Source organism: Salmo trutta, chromosome 28 (genome assembly GCF_901001165.1).
Source record: "Salmo trutta chromosome 28, fSalTru1.1, whole genome shotgun sequence".
NCBI classification, from domain to species: Eukaryota; Metazoa; Chordata; class Actinopteri; order Salmoniformes; family Salmonidae; genus Salmo; species Salmo trutta.
The window spans coordinates 14,615,222-14,634,660 of NC_042984.1; the positions used below are offsets into that span (position 1 = coordinate 14,615,222).

Genomic DNA, 19,439 nt, shown 5'->3' on the forward strand with positions numbered 1-19,439 from the left:
AAACTGTTGTAAATCGTGAGTACCGTTCATTGTTTTGTTTTCCCTGTGGATGCTTTTTTTCATTTACCAATTAAAAAAATGAGTGTCCACACTTCCGCTGTGCCTTGGTCCTTCTCTCTCCTGTATGACATTTTCAACGACGAGTACGACTTATTTGGTGACATGACCGCGGTCCGCGAGTTGAGTACTGTATAATAGACTACTATGAATTAGTACATTTTCATCTTCCTTATGTTTTGAGATAGTGGTTTCGCTTTTCCTTTCCATAACATACATATATATATATATATATATATATATATATATATATATATATATATATATATATATATATACACACGTAAATGTGTGACATAACACACACACATATATATATATATATACATACATATATATATATATGGAAAGGAAAAGCGAAACCACTATCTTAAAACATAAAGAAGATGAAAATGTGCTAATTCATAGTAGTCTATTATACAGTACTCAACTCACGGACCGCGGTCAGATAAACACACATAGGACATGGAAACATTTGTAGAATTGCAGGAAATTTGCTTTAAAACAACAACAAAAATGTATTTTTCTCCCCTCAACTTCTGTTAAGCTGTTTAAACTTAGCAGCACACCAACAGACTGAGACGGAGGGAGTGAGGGAGGGAGGGAGGGAGCGAGGGAGGGAGGGAGGGAGGGAGGGAGGGAGGGAGGGAGGGAGGGAGGGAGGGAGGGAGGGAGGGAGGGAGGGAGGGAGAAAAGAAGGGGAGAAAGGGCTGGAAGTGTAAATGGATGACAGGGAGAAGGAGGAATGTGAAACATTCCTGATCTCGCTCCAGTGACTGTTTACACGGCGGTCAGCTCTGTGACATCACAGCAGAGACTTTATAAATGTCAGCCATGCAAAGGAATGAGTAGTTAGCCAACAGCAAGCAGCACTGGTAGCTAGCTAGCACCACTACCAACAACTTCATCACTTAGAGGTCAGACAGACAGACACAACAGAGCAGTCCAATCAACCTACAGTCATTTCAATGGAAATTTCAAGACAACTCAGTGACAATGTGATAGCCTTGGCTTTACTGCTCTGTATGGGTGCACTGCAGGTGAGGCCATACTGGTTTTCTGCTTTTCTCGTTGTGTGTATGGGGAGGTGAACTGTACCTGTATCTTACACCTGTTTCTCAGGATGTGGACTGTCTGTGGAGACCAATGTGACTACATTCCATTGATTGTATCCATTCATTCCATGGAAATATCTATCACAAGCTTCCAGGTGGCTGTGTTTGAAGATTAAACTAAATCTGTTTTGATAAAACTGATTGTTTGTTTTTATGTTAGTGTTGTTTTTATTTGTAACTTACTCTATAGCCAATTTGTAATATTTGTAACTTTCTCTGTAGCCAATTTGTAATATTTGTAACTTTCTCTATATCCAATTTGTAATATTTGTACAATAAGCTGTTCATTGCATGATGTACCAGTATTGTACACTGCATATTCCAATCCTAGAAATGGGCAACAAAAAAAAAGAAAATGTTTCTACACTTTGATCATCATGAATAATAATGATCAATATTGATGTTTTAAGAATATTGTGAATGTTTGATGTTAAATTGTATAGTTGCCATAGAGAATAGTTTGAGATGACAAATTATGTTTAAAACAATGGTAGAGTCCAGGGGGATGACATTGCTCCGTCAGTGAATAATTGAGACCAGTATGTCCAAAGACTGCCTGCTGTGAGTTGGCTCCATTATCTGCCTGTAATTGAAAACAGGAGTATTTTGACTAGACTGTGTTGGACATAGTGTACTAGATAGTGTACTTTGACTAGACAGTGTTGGACATAGTAGACACATTACTTCTACCAAATACACATGCTTACAGTTGGTCAAAGAAAGGATGTTTTATTTCAGAACATAACTGCAGCATTGTTTTAATTATGATGAAGTTGATGACAATTATGATGATGGCGACAATGAAGATATTGTTGATACTTATGATGGTGATAATAATGATGAAGATGATTATGATGACGATGATGACGGAGATAATGATGACGATTATGACGACAACAACAACAACTGACCAACAATTGGCCTCCTACTCCTCTTGCTCTAATCTCAGCCTGCTCTAAACTCTAACCTTTGCCCCCGTGTTACTCTAGGTGTGGTGTCAGCTATGCCCGGGACCATGCCAGTGCCCCAGCCCCGTGCCCCTGTGCCCAGCTGGAGTCCCTCTGGTCCTGGACGGCTGCCAGTGCTGCCAGGTGTGTGCCCGGCAGCAGGGTGAGGTCTGCAGTGATCTGTACGTGTGTGACAGCCAGCGAGGACTGCAGTGTGACTACAGCACTAGCTTCCCCGGCGACCCTGGAGAGTGTTCCAGTGAGTACCAATTGTTTATTGACTTTCAGTCATAAACAAACACAACAGTGCCACCCTTCCTAACAGTAAACAAGCAGCCTCTGCCCAAGCCAAATCCAGGCCTGAAAGATTCAGAGTCAGTTTAGACCAGGTGTGGTTTGCCTTTGCAGTCTGTGTCTGTGTGGGTGGGACAAACAGACAACTCTTTTCTGACACTAAACAACCAACTTCTGCCCATGACAATTAGCAAATAAAGGGAGAGGGTTTGAAGCTGCACTCTGTTTGACTGTCTGCATGTAAGAGAGGGACAAACACACACTCTGTTTAGGGCATTTACTCAGCCAGCTAGCCAGCCGCAAAGCGGAGGGGCTTTAGTTTGCCTGTATTTCAAAACACCTCAACCTCTATTTTCAGTGGTGGTGTTGACACACTTCCCATTGAGAATGATAGATTGCAGAGACAACACACACGGATTGCAAAACAGACTTCTCAGTCTCCCCAGGCCTGAGCTATGTCCCAAATGACAACCTATTCGCTACATGGTGCACTACTTTTGACCAGAGCAGTGCACTTAATAGGGAATAGGGTGCCATTTGGGCCACAGTCTGGTTTCCCATAACATCACATAACAACCCACAGGCTTGGTAGTAGACATGAGCCTCTTGTGTCCTTACCTCGCTCTTTCATAAGCTCTGTCACTCTCTCTCTCTCTCTCTCTCTCTCTCTCCCCCCCCCCCTCTCTCTCTCTCTCTCTCTCTCTCTCTCTCTCTCTCTCTCTCTCCCCCCCCCTCTCTCTCTCTCTCTCTCTCTCTCTCTCTCTCTCTCTCTCTCTCTCTCTCTCTCTGTCTCTCTCTGTTTGAGGTTTTCCTTTCCTAATTGTATTTCCTTCAGACCAGAGCAGGGGCCATGTTCCAGGGTATGGGTTAGGATTAGGGTGGGGATGCCAGTCCAGGGTAAGGAGCCTAAGAGGATCTCTCTGTCCTGTTCCCACATCATACTGGGGTTCAAATACTATGTGAAATCCTTTCAAATACTTGATCTGTGTTTGATTGAGCTTGCCTGGCTTGATGGAGCAATAAAATAGTCCCAGAAATACAAACTCTGCCCATCTGGACTCCAGGCAGGCTAGAACAAATGCTCAAACTATTTGATAGATTTGAAATAGATTTGAACCCAGCTCTGTTCTGTTCATACCCGTCCAGGTCAGAAGGAGTTGGGCTGTGAGATGAATGGGGTTTCTTACCTGGATGGCCAGGTGTTCCAGCCCTCCTGTGCCACCCAGTGCCGCTGCCTGGGGGGAGGTGTGACCTGCGTGCCCCTGTGCTCTGAGGACATCCGTCTGCCCAGCCCAGACTGCCCACACCCCCAGCGGGTACAGCTGCCTGGGAAGTGCTGCAAGGAGTGGGTGTGTGAGAACACGGACAATACTATCCTTCAGGATGCCATCACAGGTAACATCAAGCTTGGATAACAGTCATACACTAGTCTGGTCCAAGATCTGTTCGTGCTGTATAGCCCACTACTATGGTGGTTGTCATTGACAATACAATACAAACAGATCTGGCACCAGGCTTGTCATCCTCTGTTCTGACGCAGGTTTCTGCTACATCTTTAAACTGGACCATATTTAAAAGCCACTGTGTATTCCAAAGGTTATTTTCTGGTTTTAGACAAGCTACTTGACATACATAAGGAAATGTTCACACAATTGGATACCACAATGACAAATGTTATTTTATTGATCAAGCTGTAGGACAATATTAACTTCCCACAACTTAACTTCCGATGACGCTGTCCCACAGTGACTGTACACACATACCCCAACCAGAAGCCATATATTACAGGCAACATCCACACTGAGCTAAATGGTAGAGATGCTGCTTTTAGGGAGCGGGACTCTAACCCGGAAGCTTGTAAGAAATCCCGCTAATATAGGACTAATATAGGACTAATATAGAATCGTACTACACCAGCACCGACACTCGTTGGATGTGGCAGGGCTTGCAAACTATTACAGACTACAAAGGGAAGCACAGCCTCGAGCTGACCAGTGACACAAGCCTACCAGAAAAGCTAAATTACTTCTATGCTCACTTCGAGGCAAGCAACACCGAAGCATGCATGAGAGCATCAGCTGTTCCGGATGACTGTGTGATCACGCTCTCCGTAGCCAATGTAAGTAAGACCATTAAACAGGTCAACATTCACAAGGCCGCAGGGCCAGATGGATTACCAGGATGTGTACTCCAAGCATGCGCAGTCCAACTGGCAAGTGTCTTCACTGACATTTTCAACCTGTCCCTGACAGAGTCTGTAATACCAACATGTTTCAAGCAGACCACCATAGTCCCTGCGCCCAAGAACACTAAGGTACTGTAACCTGCCTAAATGACTACCGACCCATAGAAGTCACGTCTGTAGTCATGAAGTGCTTTGAAAGGCTGGTCATGGCTCACATCAACACCATTATCCCAAAAACCCTAGACCCACTGTAATTTGCATACCGCCCCAACAGATCCACAGATGATGCAATCTCTATTGCACTCCACACTGCCCTTTCCCACCTGGACAAAAGGAACACCTATGTGAGAATGCTATTCATTGACTACAGCACAGGGTTCAACACAATCGTGCCCTCAAAGCTCATCACAAGGCTATGGAACCTTGGACTAAACACCTCCCTCTGCAACTGGATCCTGGACTTCCTGACGGGCCACCCCCAGGTGGTAAGGGTAGGTAACAACACATCTGCCACGCTCATCCTCAGGGGTGCGTGCTCAGTCCCCTCCTGTACTCCCTGTTCACTCCTGACTGCATGGCCAGGCACGACTCCAACACCATCATTAAGTTTGCCAATGACACAACAGTGGTAGGGCTGATCACTGACAATGATGAGACAGCCTACAGGGAGGAGGTCAGAGACCTGGCTATGTGGTGCCAGAATAACAACCTCTCCCTCAACGTGATCAAGACAAAGGAGATGATTGTGGACCACAGGAAAAGGAGGACCGAGCACAACTCCATTCTCATTGATGGGGCTGTAGTGGAGAAGGTTGAGAGCTTCAAGTTCCTTGGTGTCATCACCAACAAACTATCATGGTCCAAACACACCAAGACAGTCATGAAGAGGCACAACAAAGCCTATTCCCCCTCAGGAGACTGAAAAGATTCCTCAGAGTCCTCAGATCCTCAAAAAGTTTTACAGCTGCACCATCGAGAGCATCCTGACTGGTTGCATCACTGCCTGGTATGGCAACTGCTCGGCCTCCGACCGCAAGGCACTACAGAGGGTAGTGCGTACGGCCCAGTACATCACTGGGGCAAAGCTTCCTGTCAGAGAAAGGCCCTAAAAATGTCAAAAACTCCAGACACCCTAGTCACCCTAGACTATTCTCTCTGCTTCCGCATGGCAGCGGTACCGGAGCGCCAAGTCTATGTCCAAGAGGCTTCTAAACAGCTTCTAACCCCAAGCCATAAGACTCCTGAACAGCTAATCAAATGGCTACCCAGACGATTTGCATTGTCCCCCCTCTTTTATGCTGCTGCTACTCTCTGTTTATTATCTATGCATGTCACTTTAACTCTACCTACATGTACATATTACCTCAATTACCTGGACTAACCTATGCCCCCGCACATTGACTCTGTACTGGTACCCCCTCTACTGTATACAGCCTCGCTACTGTTATTTTGCTGCTGCTCTTTAATCATTTTTGAAATGATATATATTTTTTTACTTGTCTATTTTTTTCTTAAAACTGCGTTGTTGGTTAAGGGCTTGTAAGTAAGCATTTCACTGTAAGGTCTACACCTGTTGTATTCAGCGCATGTGACAAATACAATTTGATTTGATTTGAGCTATGTCACTGACATTCACTGTCTGAGGTCTTTTATTGACGGATGTTTAGCATTTAATTGGGGTGAGTTTGGCCAAATGAAAAGACACAATGTCCAAATATAACCACAGCATTTCAATGGAAAAGTCTTTCCAGATGAAGATTCACATTATTGTTAAAATAATAAGTCCTCTTCCAGTGGACCATGTTTCCCATATGCATCCCATATGGCACCCTATTCCCTATGTAGTGCACTACTTTTGACCAAACCGATATGGTTCTGGTCACAGCGGACCAAAAACACAGCTGGTTATTATGACTCACAGATCCAACCAGAGTTAGGGAGTGATCTCCGTAGATCACACTGCTTTTCTGTGATACAAAAAGACAAAAAGTTCCTGTCCAATTTGAGGCCAATTGAGTCATTAAGAGACATTATGACATCTGAAACACACTGATACATTTTTTTCAAATAAAACTGGGAATTCATGTCAGATTAGTTTTTTGTCTCTGATTGAGTTAACAGCAGGATGTCGTGACAAGTCACTCATTCCTCATTGTCCTGTTTGTGTGCCTGCTCAAAGCGCACTGCTGTTATTCCCCATACTTATTCTTATTTTTAAGACAGCTGAAGCAAGCCTTCTTGAGGAAATTCATCATTCAGTCTCATCTCTCTCCTGGTCTCCTCTCTCCAGCCTCCAGATCAGACAGGTTGTGGCCAGGCATGTCTGGTCCCCAGCAAAACCCAGCCTTTAACTGTATAGACCAGAGTACAGAGTGGAGTGTCTGCTCCCGGACTTGTGATGCCGGGGTCTCCACTCGGGTCTCCAACAAGAACCCAGCCTGCCGGCTCGAGATGCAGAGCCGTCTTTGTAAGGTCTGGCCCTGTCAGCTACTCCAGCCACACAGAAGCCACATGGTGAGCCCATACCTGCCCATATAACCTCTCATAACCCACTCCCCAACTGGCCTACCTCACGTGTCATAGGTTATGTCAACAGGGATGTTAGGTTATGTCAACAGGGATATTAGGTTATGTCAACAGGGATATTAGGTTATGGCAATAGAGATATAAGGTATGTCAACAGGGATGTTAGGTTATGTCAACAGGGATATTAAGTTATGTCAACAGGGATATTAGGTTATGGCAATAGAGATATAAGGTATGTCAACAGGGATGTTAGGTTATGTCAACAGGGATATTAGGTTATGTCAACAGGGATATTAGGTTATGGCAACAGAGATATTAGGTTATGGCAACAGGGATATTAGGTTATGTCAACAGAGATATTATGTTATGGCAACAGGGATATTAGGTTATGTCAACAGGGATATTAGGTTATGCCAACAGGGATATTAGGTTATGTCAACAGGGAAATTAGGTATGTCAACAGGGATATTAGATTATGTCAACAGGGATATTGGGTTATGTCAACAGGGATATTAGATTATGGCAACAGGAATATTAGGTTATGTCAACAGAGATGATATGTTATGGCAACAGGGATATTCGGTTATGTCAATGGGGATATTAGGTTATGTCAACAGGGATATTAGGTTATGGCAGCGGGGATATTAGGTTATGTCAACAGGGATATTAGGTTACGTCAACAGGGATATTAGGTTATGTCAACAGGGATATTAGGCATGTCAACAGGGATATTTGTCACACCCTGACCATTTGGGGTGGGCATTCTAGATTTTGTTCTATTCTATGTTTTCTATTTCTTTGTGTTTGGCCGAGTATGGTTCCTATTCAGAGGCAGCTGTCTATCGTTGTCTCTGATTGGGAATCATACTTAGGCAGCCCTTTTTCCCCACTTTCAGTTGTGGGATCTTGTTTTAATATAGGTGTTAGGAGCCTGCAAGACTTTTTGTTCATTGTGTTGTTTATAGTTTTTTTCTGGTTCACCTTAAATAAAATGATGATGAACCCAACTCACGCTGCGTCTTGGTCTACCCAAAACGACGATCGTTACAATATTAGATTACGGCAACAGGGATATTGGGTTATGTCAACAGGGATTTTGGGTATGTCAACAGGGATATTAGCTTATGGCAACAGGGATATTAGATTATGTCAACAGGGATATTGGGTTATGTCAACAGGGATATTGGGTTATGTCAATGGGGATATTAGGTTATGTCAACAGGGATATTAGGTTATGTCAACAGGGATATTAGCTTATGGCAACAGGGATATTAGCTTATGGCAACAGGGATATTAGGTATGTCAACAGGGATATTAGGTTATGGCAACAGGGATATTAGGTTATGTCAACAGGGATATAAGGTTATGTCAATGGGGGTATTAGGTATGTCAACAGGGATATTAGGTTATGTCAATGGGGGTATTAGGTATGTCAACAGGGATATTAGGTTATGTCAACAGAGATATTAGGTTATGTCAATGGGGGTATTAGGTATGTCAACAGGGATATTAGATAAGATCAACAGGACCCATGCCATGCATATATGCCTCATATATGTGCTAAAATGTGTGCTCCTGTCACCTCGACTCTAATGAAATGTGTGCAGTCCTTTATTAAATGGCCGTACTGTATGGTCTGGAGTATGCTTGTGTTGGAAATGCATATGCTATGTATACAACATTGTACAAAAAATGATGTATTATGGTGTTATATTTTTTCTTCAGTAAGTGCATTTGAGTTCATTCCTAATTTAATAAAACATACATGCAACTCTATTCTCAGCAGCCATGAGCTCATCTAGTAGGCTAACATTGGTGATCTGTGTGTGTTTTTTCAGTCGGGCCAGCGCTGCGAGCCGAGCTACAGGTCAGTGGTGCCAGTGAGACTGGTGCACCAGGGCTGCTACAGCACACGAGTCTACCGGCCCCGGTACTGTGGCCAGTGTACCGACGCCCGCTGCTGCACCCCCTACAGGACCAGCACGGCCACGGTGGCATTCCGGTGCCCCACAGGCAGGCTCCTACACCGGGCAGTCATGATGATCCATTCCTGTGTCTGTCACTACAACTGCCCCTACTCAGCTTCAGGCCCCAATGCAGCTGTACCCTACTCAGCTTCAGGCCCCTATGCAGCTGTACCCTACACAGGCCCTTCACGCTCATACAGGAGCCCTGCCATTTGGGGCTAGACTTGCATTTCGATTCAATCCTTTAGCCCCCCTTGAGAACCTAGGGCGTCCACCGTGGCTCTCCACCTCAATATTTTCTGCATAGGGCTTTTGCCCAGGAGATCTCCACTTTCCTACTTACTGTAAGTTATTGTTGAGATCTAGAGCCCTATCCTACCCTCCTTCATGCACTGACACTCCCATACTGAGACATGGGAGCAACACTTATTCTGTGTCCCAATGTCCATACTGGTACACTACTTGCCAAATACATTGCTGAATACATGCCAATTACATTTCTTCCTTCTAAGTGGTATACAAGTATGGATATTGGAACAGAGCCTCTCTCTATCACGGCTGGATCCAGCAGGTGTAACCTATACTTCTTAGGATAGATAGGGAAAGTGAAATGGTCTTCTAGGTAATAAACTGGGACTGAGTTTTAGGGATAAAGCCCTGACATGACTGGACAAGCTCTGTCTGCACTAAGACCTCTACTCTATTCCATTTTATCACCTGTCATAGGGTGACCTCATGAGGAATAGAATAGGTCAATAAACCCTAATTAGCTAGGCTGGTCCCAGGTCTGTTTGTGTTTTTCTCTACTACGTGGTCATTGTCAAGCCAAAAATGTGGCATGACGTTTCCATAAGGAGTTGGCAAGTGAGCAGAAGCAGACTGATAGAGCTACTGTTCAGCATATGGAAGTGAAATACTGTAACACAACATGTCTTGTTTACTGATTGACCAACTGTAGTATCATATGACTAGACTAGATGACACCTGACCAGAGTCATTTGTTGCCTTTCTTGACTCATCTTAGGTCCTAGTGATTCTCCTGGACTCGTGACCTGACTTAGTTGAGTGGATAAGTGTTGTTACTTACATATTCGTGAATTTATTTTACAGAATGACACCATCCTTTGAGTTGATAGATACTGTATCTTGACATGCAAATTCCATCTGTTATATCAGTTTGTTTGTTTGTTTGTTTATAAATGTGTCTATTTTGTGTTCTTAGTCAGATGAAATTGTACTTTTATTTTCTATGTTGTTGTAAATATAAACCATTCTTATGCTTTTTGAAACGTACAATTGTATCGCTGATTTTATGCATTGTCCAAACTGTTTTCCATCCACAATGCCTTTTGTGTAAAGCTTGAGCTCATTTGTACATTGCATCTTATTCAATAATTATATTGCTATATTGAGATGTTGTTGTAATTTCTTCTGTAACTTTCCCATAAAACTCCTTATGATTGATTAGTGATTTGTGTGCTGATATTTCAACATACACACTGTAGAGTCCCAAAATCAGAAAGCCATGTAACTCCATTGACATCTAGTGGCTTCTATTGGACTCACAGTATCAGTGCAAATAGCTGTGTGATATAAAACTGAACAGGAAACTGACCGGCTCTAAATTGATGTCATTTATTTTGATATAAAATGACAATGTTGACCTTGATCAAAAAGTTCTGTTCTAGGCTTTCCACAAAAAAGCCTCTTGTTTCAAACCACCGTTACAAAACTGAATGAAATAAGGGGTCACTGTGTGTGTGTGGTGTGTGTCTAGACATGTATGATTTCCTGTTTGTAGTCAGGAAACAAGTCCCTACTGGTAATTTCAGAATTCTTCTGTATAGAGAGTCAGTGTTACAGCTTGTCATAGAGCAAATGGCACTTTCACACAAAACATTGTAAGAGAAAACCTACCTCTACCTTTTGCAATCTCAATGTGGAGCTCTGAGAATAACTGAGAAGTGGTAGGAAACTGAGCGACTGACTTCTTCATTCATCTTGAAGGAAATACTTTTTTTTCATTCAACCTCTATTCAGGTTATTCTCACCCGTATAAGATCAATTTCTGTGGGGGAGAGAAAATGAAGGCAAACTCTTCCTGAGGACAAGTTAACAAGGCCTTTTCACAGAAATTCTTACCTGCAGTGTATATATCAGTATTCATCATTGGTCTTGTTGCTAACTGTTTGGGACTAAAATTATTGTTCGCGAACTGGAAGAAATTCGGAAATATCAATGTTTTTGTTCTGATCCTTGGAGTGGCAGATATTCTATATTTGATGACACTTCCATTTCTGGTTGCGTACTACTCAGCAGACAGTCACTGGAAATATTCTGCAAGATACGATTCTGCTTCAATTTGAACTTGTATGGAAGTATTGGTTTCCTCACATGTATTAGCCTATACAGGTACCTGAGCATTGTCCACCCACTGAGAGTGATGGGCAGGATAACTGGGGGTCACTCTGTAGTTATCACTGCTGTAGTTTGGGTTTTAGTCTGCATACTGAGTCTTCCTGATGTGTACTTTGACAAAACAGTACCCAACTCTTCTTCAGGGACAAAAACATGCTTTGACACCACCTCGGACTGCTTTACCAATGATTACCTGAACTACAGTATTGCATGGACAGTATGTGGATTCTGCATCCCTCTGCTCATCATATTGGGTTGCTATGGACACGTGGCTGTGGTTCTCTCCACCAAAACCAACATCAACCAAGTGATGAAGCAGAGATGCCTAAAACTGGTGTTCCTTGTGACTTTACTCTTCTCTGTTTGTTACACCCCAGAATCATATATTCAGGAATCTAAACCTGAAAACTAGGATTTTGAAAAGAGAACAGATGTGTCAGGATTGGTTCACTGGCATCTACATTGCTCACCAAGTCAGCCGAGCCCTTGTATGTCTAAACAGTGCCATCAACCCATTGGTCTACCTCCATAGTAATGATGCTCTTCTCATGCAGATCACCAGACTTTGGGAATGAGCTCAACAGTCTGTCCCTCAGATATTCAACCATCGCATCCAGGGACAAGCTTCAGCACCATTATGAGTTCAGCACAGCATTCTCATTGCAATACCAGACAGAGCTTTGTTTGCGTGCTCTCATTTCTCCCCCACTCATTTATCTATTTCTGCTGTGTTTATTACTGTGCATTGATTAACTGTAAAAGCACGTTTGGCAGCGATTCCAGCTGTGAGTCTTTCTAGGTAAGTCTCTAAGAGCTTTACACACCTGGATTGTGCAACCTTTGCCCATTATTCTTTTCAAAATTCTTCAAGCTCTGTCATTTGGTTGTTGATCGTTACTAGACAACCATTTTAGGGTCTTGCCATAGATTTTTAAGTATATTAAAGTCAAAATTGTACCTTGGCCACTCAGGAACATTCACTGTCTTCTTGGTAAGCAACTCCAGTGTAGATTTGGCCTTGTGTTTTAGGTTATTGTCCTGCTGAAAGGTGAATTCATCTCTCAGTGTCTGTTTGAAAGCAAACTGAAGCAGGTTTTCCTCTAGGATTTTGCTTGTGTTTAGCTCAAGTTGGAATTTTTTTTTCCTGAAAAACTCTGCACTCCTTAACAATTACAAGCATACCTATAACATGATGCAGCCACCTCCATGCTTGAAAATATAGAGAGTGGTACTCAGCAATGTGTTTTATTGGATTAACACAACACTTTCTATTCAGGACAAAAAGTTCATTTCTTTGCCACATTTCTTGCAGTTTTACTGCAACCTTGTTTCAAACAGGATGCATGTTTTGGAATGTTTTTTTCTGTACTGGCTTCCTTCTTTTCACTCTGTAAATTAGGTTAGTATTGTGGAGTAACTACAATGTTGTTGATCCATCCTCAGTTTTATCCTATCACAGCCATTAAACTCTGTAACTATTTTAAAGTCACCATTGGCCTCATGGTGAAATCCCTGAGTGGTTTCCTTCCTCTCCCGCAACTGAATTAAGAAGGACTCCTGTACCGTATCTTTGTAGTGACTGTGACTCCAAAGTGTAATTAATAACTTCACCATGCTCAAAGGGATATTCAATGTCTGCTTTTGTTTTACCCATCTACCAATAGATGCCCTTCTTTGCGAGGCATTGGAAAACCTCCCTTGTCTTTGTGGTTGAATCTTTGTTTGAAATTCAATTCTCGACTGAGGGAACTTACAGTTAATTGTATGTGTGGGGTACAGAAATGAAATAGTCATTCAAAAATCATGTTAACCACTATTATTGCACACAGAGTGAATCCATGCAACTTATTGTGTGACTTGTTAAGCAAATGTTTCCTCCTGAACTTATTTAGGCTTGCCATAACAAAAGGGTTGAATACTTATTGACTCAAGACATTTCAGCTTTTCATTTGTTATTAATTAGAAATAATGTCTACAAACATAACTCCACTTTGCCATTATGGGGTTTTGTGTGTAGACCAGTGACACATTTTTTAAAATGTCTTTCCATTTTAGATTCAGGCTGTAAGACAAGAAAATGTGGAAAATGTCAAGGGGTGTGAATACTTTCTGAAGCCACTGTATATGCATAAAGCCTCTTCTGTGTTAAAGTGACTTGACTCTGTTTATCATCTATCCTTATGCTTTGTTACAAATGCTCAGTCACTGTAACGGTCGTCGTATGGAGTAGAACAAGGCGCAGTGGGTTGAGTGCTCATATTTACTTCTATTTAACACATAAAGAAAACGAACGAACGAACGACAGTCTTGCAGACTAAACAACTTCCCACAAACCCCATGTGAAAAAAGGGCTACCTAAGTATGACTCCCAATCAGCAACAACGATGTACAGCTGTTCCTGATTGAGAGCCATACCAGGCCAACAAAGAAATACACAACCTAGAAAATCATAGAAATACAAAACCAGAACAATACCCAAAAACCCCGGAACATCTAAAACAAACTTACATAATTACATATCCCAACAAACCCCGAACCACATAAAACAAACACCCCCTGCCACGTCCTGACCAAACTACAATAACAAATAACCCCTTTACTGGTCAGGACGTGACAGTCACTCTCCCACCATTGCCCCTTGTACCAAATGGTGGATTGGACCTATCTTTATATGTGCAGACAGCTATATTGGTACGTGTTCATTTACAAAACCATATTGGATAAACTCCCTCTCTACATCTGTAGCCTGCTCACCTCTACCACTAGCAGTTACCAGACCTGGTCTGCTAGGTGGTTGCTACTTAAAGTCCCCAGGGCCTTTACCGAGTTAGGCAAGAATGCCTTCTGCTATTGTGGACCAGAGGCATGGAATAGTCTACAATATATGCTTCACCTAGATGTATTAGTGCCCTTAAAGGATTTAAAACTCTGATGCAAGACTGTTCATGAGGAGTGTAAATATTTCCTGTAGACTGGATTGTGCTGTTGATGTGCTGATTGTATTGCATGTTTTACATGTAGTAATGTTGTAATGATTACTGCTGCCTTCTTGGCCAGGTCTCCCTTGCAAAAGAGACTGGGTGTCAATGAGCTTTTCCTGGTTAAATAAAGGTTAAATAAAACAAAATAAACATTGTTTTCCATGTATGGTAATATGTATGAATTGACTTTCCTGGTTATTCATTGTATCTAATAGATGTAAATATATTGTAAATCACATGATGCCACTGAGGGGAGGCTCATAATAATGTCTGGAATAATAATGCTGCTGAGGACGGGCTCATAATAATGGCTGGAATGAAGTGAATGTGTGTTCGATACCATTCCATTGATTCCATTCTAGTCATTACTATGAGCCCGTCCTCCCCAAAATATTCGTAAGAGTCTATTGACACAACCGTGTGTCAATCTAAGTAACATAATAAAGAAATCCACATCACAATCCATCAGCTTAAACTAGAGATACTGTATCATTGCATGGGCTGCATCTCAATACACCTCATCCACCTATATCGGCCTTCTGCATCTGCAGTGGAAGGTGGCCAAGCTACAGTGGTGTTTGTCAGACCATGAGACATACCGAAAATCGGTCTGCATCCGAATGGTTTGGTCTACAAAACTACACTGAACAAAAATATGTATAAGGAAATCAGTCAATTTAAATGAATGAATTAGGCCCTAATCTATGGATTTGACATGACTGGGAATACAGATATACATCTGTTGGTCACCAATACATTTTGTTTTAAAAGGTAGGGGAGTGGATCAGAAAAACAGTTAGTATCTGGTGTGACCACCATTTGCCTCATGCAGCGTGACAAATCTCCTTCGCATAAAGTTGATCAGGCTGTTGATTTAGGCCTGTGGAATGTTGTCCCACTCCTCTTCAATGGCTGTGCGAAGTAGCGGGAACAGGAAAATGCTGTTGTACACGTCGATCCATAGTACCCCAAACATGCTCAATGGGTGACATGTCTGGTGAGTATGCAGGCCATGGGAGAACTGGGACATTTTCAGCTTCCAGGAATTGTGTACAGATCCTTGTGACATGAGGCCGTGTATTATCATGCTGAAACATGAGGTGATGGTGGTGGATGAATGGCACGACAATGGGCCTCAGGATCTCGTCATGGTATCTCTGTGCATTCAAATTGCCATCGATAAAATGCAATAGTTTTCGTTGTCCGTAGCTTATGCCTGCCCATACCATAACCCCACCGCCACCAAGGGGTACTCTGTTCACAACATTGAGATCAGCAAACCACTCGCCCACACGACGTCTGCTATCTGCCCGGTACAGATCAAACCGGGATTCATCCACGAAGAGCACACTTCTCCAGTGTGCGAGTGGCCATCAAAGGTGAGCATTTTGAGGACAACGAGTAAGCAGAGCAAGCAGATTAACTTCCCTGAGACGGCTTTTGACAGTTTGTGCAGAAATTCTTTGGTTGTGCAAACCCACAGTTTCATCAGCTGTCTGGGTGGCTGGTCTCGGGCGATCCCGCAGGTGAAGAAGCCGGAAGTGGAGATCCTGGGCTGGCGTGGTGACACGTGGTCTGCGTTTGTGCGGCCGGTTGGATGTACTGCCAAATTCTCTAAAACAACTTTGGAGATGGCTTATGGTAGACAACTTAGCATTCAATTATCTGGCAACAGCTCTGGTTGACATTCCTGCAGTCAGCATGCCAGTTGCACCGTCCATCAAAACTTGAGACATCTGACAACTGCACATTTTAGAGTGGCCTTTTATTGTCCCCAGCACAAGGTGCACCTGTGTAATGCCCATGCTGTTTAATCAGCTTTTTGATATACCACACCTGTTAAGTGGATAGATTACCTTTGAAAATAAGAAATGCTCACTAACAGGGATGTAAACAAGAAATAAACTTTTGAGCGTATGGAAAGTTTCTGGGATCTTTTATTTCAGTTCATGAAACATGGGTCCAACACTTTACATGCTGTGTTTATATTTTTGTAAAGTATATTATGAAAGGGGGAGACTCTCAACATGATGGTGTTCTCCATTGTGCTCTACGACCCCCACAAGTGTCATTGGACTCGTCTGAAGGTAACCCATACAAAAAAATGAAAGTATGGAGGTAATTTTGTGCCAACAAAAATAAGGGGTTAAATATTCCAAAAAACTAAAATATTTCCTGAGCTTTCTTATTCTCCTAGATATAGAACAGACATTTCAAAACCTTGTTCCTTGTGATTTCCTTTTTTATTGTATTTTTTGGCCATTTATGAATGTGTTATTCAATGCGTTTCTACGGCCTATAGTAGTAAAGGTCAAATTCAATATTTTATAAAATCATTTTAAAATAAAAAATGTTTGATCAAGGCACAAGGCGAGGCCCAAATGCACACACAGGAGGCAGATGGTTGGAGCCTTACAATGTTTATTAATCCAAAGGGGTAGGCAAGAGAATGGTCATAGACAGGCAAAAAGGTCAAACCCAGATCAGAGGCCAGGAGGTACAGAGTGGCAGACAGGCTCGTGGTCAAGGCAGGCGGGTACAAAGTCCAGAAACAGGCAAGGGTCAAAACCGGGATGACTAGAAAATGCAAAAAGCAGGAGAATGGGCAAAACACTGGGATAAATACACTGGGTAAAAACAAGCGACACCTGGAGGGGGTGGAGACAACAACGAGGACGGGTGAATCTGATCAGGGTGTGACAAAAGGGTTATCTAAATCAAATAGCTACATGATACATGGTATGACCATCTTAAAACAATTCCATAGGTTAGGTTAAGGTGCCAATTGTGTTTTAAATATATTATATGTTAAACTGATTTAAAGCAAAGTGTAGACTGTATTGGTTTATGGCACATGGTATTGAGGTTACAGAGCAATGTGAAATCACAAAATGCTGGTAGCCCTTTCCTGCAGTTACATGACCTAGTGGCCTCATTGGTGGAATGTTATTAATATTGTTCATAATTTCATAATTAATAGACATAAAAAAACGCTTAAAATCCTATATTTCTTTGTCAAACGGTTTTGTTCTATTTCAGTCTTCTGTGATGCATATGAAGTGTAATATTGGGATGCAAACTCATAACTGAATGCATTTCAATGCTATATCTGACATGATATCGGTGTCTTCTTTTTTTAAAACGAAATAACCATGTAAGTGAGGTGTGTACTTTCGTTTCAAAGTAGATTTGTTTAAGACTACCAGGAAGCACTCTTTGTGACCCTGATTTAGCCGACTGCAGTAAAAAGATAATGCATGTGCAGAGGAACAGGAAACAGACTAACTGCCAGCAGAGTTTTTAATATAGGTGTGAAACTCCATTCAAAATGGAATATTATTATAATGTGGTGATCGGCTTTAAATGTGGTGAAGGTTTAAAAAGAACACATGATACTGTATATATTCTAAAGTGAAAATGTTAATTTAAAGAAGACTTTTGAACGTATTCTTATTTCATGAAACATGTATCTCATCCTTTATATGTATGGAATCAAATGTTACAATTTATACTGTATTACAAAATGTATAACATTAGTTCAAATACATGGCGAAGGTACATAATTACAATAACCCAACAAAAACTTGATTCAAAAGATGAATGTAATAATTACACATGACTTACATTTTTTACATATTAGAAAGGTTCTCTATGTAAAATACCAGACACTATGGAAATCCCATTATATCAACCTTCAGGTTTTTTCAATTGCTTTCCCTATATCTGAAATACACTGCGTTACTTAACAGGAATGACAGGCCCACTGTCACTACAATCCATACATTAGAACTGATACATGGGAATACATTTGAATCCATAAACTAAGAATGTACAGTACTTCACACACCATAGTTCCTTATCACTTCGATTCACATTTTGCTTAGAAATGTTCTGCAATTTGATGTGACATAACTGTTCTGCCAAGAATAGCCTTGTGTTCCTCAGTAAGAACATTCGGTAAAGAACACACTCTAGTGCTTAGCAGTCATTCGGCAGCAGACAGGAACACGACCTATTTACGCTGCAGGATGTGGCAAGGTCCCAAACCATCTCTAATGACGCACGGTAGTATTGTATAGCATACTATGTTTAGTTTAAACAAAGATCTCCTAGATTAGAGTGAGAAGTGCAAGACCAGATACAGCACAGGAAAAGCTTCATAAAAGGGATTAAAAATGATTGAGGGCAAAAACTAAGTGAACCAGTGCTATTCAAATGTCACTGTACAAATATATTTTCTCTGAAAATTTGATAAATCAATGTCATGACCTCAAGCAAAAATAGTGGTGTAATATTACAAGAACAAAACTTGTGAAGTGAGATAAATTACTGTGCATTCAGGTCAATTACTGTGAATTGAGATCAATTACTGTGCAGTGAGGTCAATTACTGTGTATTGAGGTCAATTACTGTGCAGTGAGGTCAATTACTGTGCAGTGAGGTCAATTACTGTGCAGTGAGGTCAATTACTGTGCAGTGAGCTCGATTACTGTGCATTGAGGTCAATTACTGTGCAGTGAGGTCAATTACTGTGCAGTGAGGTCAATTACTGTGCAGTGAGCTCGATTACTGTGCAGTGAGGTCAATTACTGTGCAGTGAAGTCAATTACTGTGCAGTGAGATCAATTACTGTGCAGTGAGGTCATTTACTGTGCAGTGAGATCAATTACTGTGCAGTGAGATCAATTACTGTGCAGTGAGGTCAATTACTGTGCATTGAGGTCAATTATCTATTGAGTATCATCAACCATTTAAGTAGTTGGATCTGTTTGTTTTATAAATGGAAACCATCAATAGTGTTTAGGCCTATGGCATAAATACTAGAACCCCTCTGAAAATCCATTGTCTCTGTGCTTATCCTATGTCCGGGCCTCACATACAGGATACTGTAACCTTTGTACTTTGCTGAGGAGTCCATCACTCATGAGGGTCCTCGTTAATAAACCCGA

General features: G+C 41.8%; 1 protein-coding gene and 1 pseudogene across 1 annotated transcript; both read left to right on the forward strand.

The window, feature by feature from the left end:
* The first annotated feature begins 848 nt into the window (after positions 1-848).
* LOC115165579 (CCN family member 2) lies at positions 849-10,555 on the forward strand. The gene is made up of 5 exons (XM_029718778.1): positions 849-1,097; positions 2,162-2,378; positions 3,560-3,808; positions 6,889-7,112; positions 8,963-10,555. The coding sequence occupies exons 1-5, from the start codon at positions 1,026-1,028 to the stop codon at positions 9,311-9,313; spliced, it is 1,113 nt and encodes a 370-aa protein (XP_029574638.1). The 5' UTR covers positions 849-1,025; the 3' UTR covers positions 9,314-10,555.
* A 315-nt stretch (positions 10,556-10,870) lies between these two features.
* On the forward strand, positions 10,871-12,171 carry LOC115166477 (P2Y purinoceptor 1-like; annotated as a pseudogene).
* The last annotated feature ends 7,268 nt before the right edge of the window (positions 12,172-19,439 follow it).